Below are 8932 nucleotides of genomic sequence, written 5' to 3' on the forward strand. Positions count from 1 at the left end.
TGCTGTTAGGTGTACACACATTAGCAGTGATAACATGCATGTTTGGAATGGTGCACTTGTAAATAAGTAAACTTGGGTGGAAAAGGCTCTGAGAACACCACACCTTCATTCATTATTCATTGACACAAGCTTATGTACAAAAAGTGAACTTTAATTGAAATGCTTGTATAAAAAAATATGTTCTCCATCCATCATTTATTTCACACAGTTAAACTGGAAAAAAAACTCCCAAATCTAAGCTGCATAAATGCAACTAGATCTAGTGCACAAAACACAGCTATTGAAATAAATTAAAAAAGGTCGACTGCCACTCTACCTTCCTAAGCCAATGATGGAGACTGTACAACTTCAATAATTTAAAACCTTTCAAACAGTATTACTTTACACTTCTAATACAAACAGCCATGAAGTATCTTGGTTAAATACCAAGTTGGAGGAAAATAAAATCCATCTATTGCCCTTTGAAAAGGACAGCTTTTGGACACAAGCTTCCATTCACCTTCCACTAGCATGACACATCCACTGAAACCTGCACAGTATTTCAAAAATGCAGAAAAAAAACAGGAATGCAGAAATATATCAGAGACTAACCAAACTGGCATCATGAAAGCAGAACAAGTGTTGGAAATTTTCTAAAATAAATTAAACAAATAAATAGCCACATGAAATTTGTGGGCAGTCTAACTTTTTCAGAATACAAATAAATAAAAACCAGATTATAATACATAATGGAACAATTTACATTTCATACAATATACAGTCTTGAAAGTGTCCTTGAATTGCATTGATTGTGCATACAACCAAGCCCCGACATGCCTCGGCCACATACAAATAAAACTCGCAGGTTCATGGAAGAGGAGAGCGAGAGACACTCAAGAGGGTCTTCTGCCTAGTGGTTGCGATGACTGGAAAAAAAAATTAAAAAAGGGAAAACCAAGACTGCTGACAGACAGGAGTTCTTGACATCCCCGTACACACCTTTTTGTAGTTGTGCAGGCTGAAGGATTCCGAGCAGCAAAGATAGAAGGGGAACAGAAGGTGTTCAAGTATTCCATCACCAGTGAATTAAGCAGCTTTCAAAAGGCACTCAGAAAGCAAAGAACATTTAGTCCAGGCTCTATGAGAGCAGAGTTTGCATTGTTTTGGAGGTCACTTTTTGCTAAAAAATAAAGATCAGTCACTGCCAAGTACCGGCCTGCTTTACCCAAACCCTTAACATTCCCAAAAAAATGAAATAATTGGTTCAGAACAGTAACCAGCAGTTCCCCCCCCCCCCACCCTTCACCTCCCCCCACCCCCCCGGCCCCAAAGGACTGGATGTGAAATCAACTATCACCCCCCCCCCCCTTCTACATCAAGCTGGTGGCACCACCACAGGGTCCTTTAGTGTATAGCTCCCCTCCTGCTGCGAGGCATTTTGATCATTCACAAGCTCTCCTTGCTGGAACTTGTGCTCGAATGCTCATGGCCTAGGCTTAGCAGCCTGATGTCACAGTCTTCAGTTTTAACCACTTCTGCCTTTCGCATCCAAGCATGGTCAAAGATCTGTTCAAGCATGGGTCTCTCAGAAGGCCTCAGGGCAAGGCACCACTTGATCAAATGTTGACATTCTGGGGGGGGGGGGGGAAAAGAGAGTGACAAAAGTATAAAATTAGCCAAGGAACCAAAGCATTCAGTTAAGTACATCAGCAACTGTAGAGTTAGTTAGCTGTGAAGCATCTCATTCGTGTTCTGCTCAAAAAGAAAACTTACCAGAAGAAATTCTCCTCCTGAAGTACACTTGGCCACGCAAGATTTCTTCATCTTGTTCAAAAGGGATATCCCCACAAACCATGTCATATAGCAACACTCCCAAAGACCACACAGTGGCTGATCTGCCATGGTATCGATGGTAACGGATCCACTCAGGGGGACTGTAGACTCTTGTGCCTGGAAAGAGGGGGCAAAAAATAAAAATCTAATTTAGAATGGATTTCAACACCCACCAAAAATAAAAGCTAATTACTCCCCATAAAAGTTCTAAAGCAATGGAGGTCTTTAAAAAAAAGGTCAGAAAGAGATGCAGCAGCCTGGTAGCTGTACAGCCTCAAATCCCTGCAGTGAGGCAGTCAGCTGACTCCTTTGTTTACAAACGTGAGGAAGCCCTCACATGGTGGGATTCCGCACAGCAGAGAAAAGACACGAGTGATTCTAACCTAGAAAATGGAGGGAGAAAAAAAAGAGCGAGCAGGAATCAGGAGAAGGGGACTTCAGAAAGGATCAGAAAATTGAAAGAGGGGGAGGAAGAAAGAGCAGAAGAGAGAAAAGGCGAGAAAGAAAGATTGAAAAGGGATCAGAAAAATTGATGGGGGAAGGGAGCAGAACACAGGGGAAGAGAACGAAAAGAAACAGAAAAATGGGGGGGGGGAGGAGGAGAAGAGAAAGGAGCAGACGAGATAGAAAGCATCAGAAAAATTGGAGGGGTGACGAAAGGGAACAGGAATTAGGAGAAAGACAAATGCAAATGGGAAAGAGCAAGGATCCGTACAGGGGAGAAAAATAGAAAGGGGAAAGAATGGGGGGGAAAGAAGAGGAAGAAATAAAGGCAACTTGTGACTCAGTGGGGACCCTTCGCTACACCGACTGTTAAAGGAGACTCCCGCTTAGAAAGCCCCTCTCGGCGCCAGGCTGGAGGGAGGTAGTATTGTTATTCTGAGCATTGAATTGATGAGTGCGTGCTTGGCTATTGGGAGTGACTGAGCGGGGTGGAGCCAGGTCTGTGCAAAAAAAAACACACACCCACAGCAACGGATTGAATACGGGAAGGGCTCGAGTTTCACAACAAGGTGAAGGAGGTAAACATCAGTCCGGCTCCCCAGGAAAACCCATAAGTAAAAAAAATTGTATAAGCTCAATCACTCCGGCAGCCTCACACTGAATCCCAACACACCCTAAAAACACATCTAGCAATGCAGAGCCAGAATGTAATTATCCAGAAAGATCAAAAGACAGAAACATTCAATCTCCGCCCAGTTAAAGCACTGAGAAAGTCTCTTCTTTAAAATAAAGGTTAACAAGGTAGAATTTATTTTAGGTGATGAACGGGAGATTATTTCAGTGCAACACAGACTGGGGGTTTCAGAGGCTAGAGACAGTCTGGAGGGTTTCACTGGCTCTCCTATAGGCTAGAGGCAGAGTGGCGGGGGGTGGATTTTACTAGCTCTGATAGCAATGCATAAAAGAGAAGTGGCTTCGGAGTAGCCTGTAATGGTGTATTACCGTCAAAATCGGTGTACACTGTGTCCTTCAGCAGCGCCCCCGAACCGAAGTCGATGAGTTTTAGCTCCCCGGAGCGAAGGTCCACCAGCAGGTTCTCGTCCTTGATGTCCCGGTGAACCACCCCGCAGTTGTAACAGTGTCGCACCGCCTCCAGGACCTGTCTGAAGAACACCCGGGCCAGCTCCTCCTCCAAGGCCCCCTTCTCGGTGATAAAATCAAAGAGATCCTTGACCAGCTCTGGCCGCTCCATGACCAGCAAGAAGCCGTCCCCTCGCTCGAACCAATCCAGCATTTTAATCACCCCTCGGAATCCTCCGGCCACCTTCTTGAGCAGCACAATCTCCAGGGGGACCAGATTGCCATTCTAAAAAAAAATTAAAAATAGGGGAAGGGTGGAAAGAGAGAAAAAAAGGGGGAAAAATTATATAAATGCCGCTTGCTAAACTGCGGATTGAAACACTACAGCAACGCACGCCTCCAAACATGCAAAATATTACAACGTGTCCTAGTCTCGTTACAGGGAAAATGTCAAGTGTTCCCATTAAAAGAACTGGATGTACGACTACAAACACTCCTTAAAAAACTTCGCTCACTATTTCCAACATCTGCCTCTTTGATGTGCCCGTTAGTATTGGCAGCAACACTATACTTCGAGATGAAGATTAATTGTAATTGTTCCCCCCTCCAACAAAACAAAACTATCGAGGTTTAATTTACAGCTGTAACGCGATTCAAAAGAAACTATTGGCAATGAGCCGGGTTAATAGAAACTATCGATTGCAAAGTATCGTATACAACTGGTGTTAAACGATGCGCCCCAATGTTAAATCATCATTGTAAACATAGAACTTACTATTGAGCCCCACTCGGTCACTCTCTCTCTGGCTACATGCTTGACAGCGACCTATAAAATATAAAGGAAAAGACCAGAAATTAGTTAGGTGCTGAGGAATAAAAGGGACGGAATACTGAAAAAAACAAATGTTTTAACATGCAACATGGGGCGGGGAGGTGGGGGATGTTGCTAAGACAGACTCACCGGGAGCCCATCACTGAGCCGCACTCCACTGTAGACAGTGCCGAAACCTCCACTGCCTAGTACTGCCCCGATCTGATAGACTTTCTCAAAAGGCTCCCGCTCTTTCACTGCACAGGGAGGGAGAGAAAAAAAATAAATGAATGTTGTACAGCCAGAAAATAAATGTTGACACAAAAAAAATAAAACTTTTATTTTCATCTCTTAAAAGCAAACTAGTCTACAAAAAAAAACTGCCAACTCGTGCGAAATTCACCGACACAATACAACCCATAACAAACCTCAAACCAGCCCCAAAACATCAGAGTGCTACCAGCAAAATGCACCATTTCCCCAAACAGCTGAGCTATAAATCTCTACATATATCGTAGATGTGTATTATATAATTATGTAAACATAGCAGTCGATATACACACATATAAAACCGGGGTTATTATTACCTTGCTGCAACTGGATTTTAACCGGCAAATCCATGCTGTTGGGGCTGCAAATGTGAGCAAACGATCCAATCTTCTTAGACAGCAGCATCGCAAAGTGGAATCCCCGCCGTCCAAATCTTTAAAAAGATAAAGCTTTTTTTTGGGGGGGCGGGGGGGTAGGTGGGGAAAAAGGCGAGATGGTGATTCCTCCCAAAAAAGTGCGAGAATGGGGAAAAAAATGACACTAAATTGAGAATGAAGGAAGATGTTCAGTAACTCCAAGTCCAGCAAAATGAACGCGATGTTGCTTGCAAGGCGAGTAAATCCCAATTTAGAGAACGGTGCGTGTCTGCTCCTTGGGTCTCTCCTCTCTCTATATATACACACACACACTCTTGTGTGTGTGTGTGTGTGTGTGTTTATACGCTGTGCCGCTCCCTGGATTGCAGCTTAATACAAGTCAGAAGCTGCTCCTGATCTCTCTCTCCCTCCCTCTCTCTCTTACTGCCTTTTCTAATCTAAATGAGGACAAACCAACTTCTCAACTCCTATAGAGAAAAGCGGCAGAGGCGGATAGCGGGCACTAGAGGAATCAATCCGCCCCTTTTAACAACCACCCCCCTCCCTCAATGCAATAATCTAAAAACCCTGGAGGCAGCACCCAGCCTCCAGCAGCGAATGCACTTGCTCTTCTCTCTCTCTCCTCCGCTCTGGCTGGGCGGGCTGCTGTGGGGGTGCAGAGGAGAGGGCAGCAATCAGCAGAGAACTACTTTCCATAGTACGAGACGCTGTGAGGTACATGTCTGAAAGCGCTGTGCTGCGGCTCCCCCCCTCGCTCGCGGCGCTGAATCTAAATGGACGGTGGGCGGAGGGAGAGGGGCGGGAGAGAGCCGGCTCATTTGCATAGCGCGGGGATCCCGTCCAATCAGAGCCACCCAATGGTGGGGAGGGGGGCCCGCTTGACGGGAGGGCCAATGGGGAGGCGCGGCGGGCCGGGCCAGTCTGAAACAGCCAGAGCTGCTGGCGGGAAAGGCAGGCAGCTGTATTCACACTGCTCTGCAACTGGCTACACCAGGACAGCGGCACTCATGGATCACATTATTGATACTCCCAATATTTTATTATTGATATTAAAAATGTATTATTATTGATATTTCCAATATATTGTTATTGACATCCCCAATATGTTATTACTAATATTTCTCAATGTATTACTGATATTCCCAATGTATTATTGATATTCCCAACGTATTATTACTGATATTCCCAATGTATTATTGATACTCCCAAATGTATTACTGATATTCCCAATGTATTGTTGATATTCCCATTGTTTTATCATTGATTAGCCAATGTATGTTTTCATATTCCCAATATATTACTGATACTCCCTATGTATTACTGATATTCTCAATGTATTATTGATATTCCCAATATGTTTTGATATTCCCAATATATTTTTGATACTGTCAGTGTATTAATATTTCCATGCATTATCGATACTCCCTACGTATTATTGCTACAATGTATTATCGATACTTCCAACATATTATTGATCCTCCTACGTATTATTATTACTTCCTATGTATTATTATTGATACTCCCTATGTATTGTTATAGATATTCCCAATGTATTATTATTTGCACCCCACCACGGGGGTAATAGTGCATTGGTACCATGCACAAAATTGCACGCATCCACAAATTGCCATTCGCGTTCTCGCTTAGCCGCAGCAGAGGACTTTGCAGCTCTGCAGATTAATTGCTGCTCCTGGGCGATTTGCTGTTTTCTTTTCCGGAAAAGAATATACATATATAAAATCAAACCAGTTGCAAACGCTTTGCCTTTCCTTTAGCAGCACTTTTTCTGGTTAGAAAAGGTGCTGCTTGTTGTGGGGTGGGGGGGTGGCGGCGGGGGTAGGGTGCAGTTGACGCAGTCACTGCAGACAGTGGCTGTCCCGGATTCCCCACCCCTGCTTAGCTCTGACCTGCTTTCTCCAGTCGGAGGCTGTTTCCACGTTAAAAAAACAGGTCAATGTGCTAAAAGCAGCAGAGGGCGCTGGATGTAGCAAAAAATTCAACTGCAACACCTCATCAGCCCCCAGTCAGGGTTATTATGCATATTTCTTTTTTTTATTTAAAAATGTCCATCTGCTTTCCAATGAGTCCAATGCTTCCTCCAGCTAACGTATACACTTGATCAAATATAATTCTGAAATTAAACCTGCCTATCTATGTATTTTTTTAAGTCAGGAGGGTTTCGTTTTTATTGACATCTTTCATGACTGCGAAAAAAAACATTTTGGAGTGGGAAGGGAGTGAGTTTCTCCTTATTAGCTCCACCGCAGCCTTCTATGATATTAAAGAAAGGAGTTATTGGCTGAGAGTTGCTTTTAGTTAAAGGGGGGAGGGAGTCAGGGTAAAATAATTGTAAAAACATGTTGTCTCCTGTCAGCCCATCCCAACCGGGGGGAGAGGGAGGATGCTCAGGAACAAGATATAGTCAAGTTCGGGGTCAAACAGAGGCAGTTTTCCTCCTCCCTCCCCGCCCCCCCCTCCCGCGCCAACCCCCAGCCCCATTACCTTCCAGAAATCAGTCAGATTATTTTGTTTGTATATTCTGTGCTGTAACAGCCGTTCACACCCGTCCAACTTTGAAATTGAAAGGCAGCTTTCAAATACATACTTTTGACTTCCCTGAGTCATAATGCTAGAAGTCTCATACTTCCCTGAGTCACCGTCTGTCATTGCTCTGACTTTTCGCCGGACATAATCTGTGCTGCTGAGTTGTTCACTGTTGTCAATTTGCTGGGGTCTCACTATTTTCAAGATATTTTCAGCAAACACCTCCCCCCCGCTCCCAACTCCGGCCCCCGGGACATTCACCCAAATTTTCACACATTGAAATTCACGCATAAGCACTGAACTCGCCTGTGTTTGAATTCGCAGTTTGTGACTGAAGTTTTCATTTCGTACGTTAATTTTGAAAGACGTACTGCTGTGCACTGTGGTATTGCTGAATAAATCGCTTATTAATGTTCATTTCTGACTGGCCCTACAATATCGCCACTCCAAAGGTATGGCGTGCAACGTGCAGTGTTGGGCCAGCTGCACAGATTTTTTCCCCCTAATCCAAGTTATACAGTGCAAAGTAGCTCACCTGACAGCTTAAGCAGAGGGTTGACAATGCTTGTAGAATGTGCAATCTATTCTGAGGGAGGGGGTTTCCTATGTATAAACTCCTGTTCAGCAGGCAAGACTTCTTATCATTAATTATGTTTACAGTGTGTACTGGCATGAGTGGATTTTTACCACTGTTAACCCCTGGATAGATTGGACTTGGAAAAGATGTTGCCATTAGTAGGAGAGACCGGGATCGCAGGGCACGGGTTCAGAATAAAGGGCCCGCCCTTTACAACTGAGATGAGGAGGAATTTCTTCAGCCAGGGAATGGTGAATCTGTGGAATTCATTGCCACAGAAGGCTGTGGAGGCCAGGCCATTGAGTATATTTAAGACAGAGATAGATAGGTTCTTGACTGGTAAGGGGATCAAAGGTTGCGGGCAAAAGGCGGCAGAATGGGGCTGAGAAAGATATTAGCCATGATCGAATGGACTTAGAATTAGTCATTATGGCACAGAGGAGGCCATTCAGTCTATTGAGTAATGCTGGTTCTCTGTAGTGCAGGTCAGTCAGTGTAATTTCCCCATTCCCCTCCAGTGCCCATCAAATTTCCTTTTGAAACCATTGATTGCCTCCTTCCCACCTCCCTCTTATGCTGAGTTCCAGGTCATTACCACTTACTGTGTAAAATATGTTTCTTCACACACACATATATAAGAACATAAGAACATAAGAAATAGGAGCAGGAGTAGGCCATCTAGCCCTTCGAGCCTGCCCCGCCATTCAATAAGATCATGGCTGATCTGTCGTGGCTCAGTTCCACATTCCCGCCCTCTCCCCATTACCCTTAATCCCTTCGCTTATCAAAAACCCATCAACCCGCGTCTTAAAAATATTTAGCGAGGCAGCCTCCACCACTTCAACAGGCAGAAAATTCCAGAGATTCACCACCCTTTGAGTGAAGAAATATCACTCCATCTCTTTCCCAAATCCATTATTCTATGTCTCCCTCATCCTTGTACTCTGTTAATGTGAACAACTTTTCTTTGTCGACCTTACCTAAACCAATCATAATCTTATACACCTCTATACAATC

At 44.1% G+C, this 8932-nt stretch overlaps 1 protein-coding gene across 1 annotated transcript; it reads right to left on the reverse strand.

Moving 5' to 3' along the window:
- Positions 1-1312: 1312 nt before the first annotated feature.
- On the reverse strand, positions 1313-5597 carry LOC145355374 (serine/threonine-protein kinase pim-3-like). The gene is made up of 6 exons (XM_080207376.1): positions 4735-5597; positions 4298-4404; positions 4112-4162; positions 3259-3622; positions 1753-1929; positions 1313-1610 (listed from the first exon to the last, which is right to left on the reverse strand). The coding sequence occupies exons 1-6, from the start codon at positions 4820-4822 to the stop codon at positions 1426-1428; spliced, it is 972 nt and encodes a 323-aa protein (XP_080063502.1). The 5' UTR covers positions 4823-5597; the 3' UTR covers positions 1313-1425.
- Between the last annotated feature and the right edge of the window lie 3335 nt (positions 5598-8932).

The sequence above is a fragment of the Carcharhinus amblyrhynchos genome, chromosome 19, assembly GCF_965287045.1.
Source record: "Carcharhinus amblyrhynchos chromosome 19, sCarAmb.v2.hapA, whole genome shotgun sequence".
NCBI classification, from domain to species: Eukaryota; Metazoa; Chordata; class Chondrichthyes; order Carcharhiniformes; family Carcharhinidae; genus Carcharhinus; species Carcharhinus amblyrhynchos.

Coding starts and splice junctions, on each gene's coding strand:
- LOC145355374 (XM_080207376.1), bottom strand. CDS start 4,822: ATGCTGCTGTCTAAGAAGATTGGATCGTTTGCTCACATTTGCAGCCCC. Junction 4,405..4,734: donor TAAAATCCAGTTGCAGCAAG/GTAATAATAACC, acceptor CTCCCTGTGCAG/TGAAAGAGCGGGAGCCTTTT. Junction 3,623..4,111: donor TGACCGAGTGGGGCTCAATA/GTAAGTTCTATG, acceptor ATTTTTTTTTAG/AATGGCAATCTGGTCCCCCT.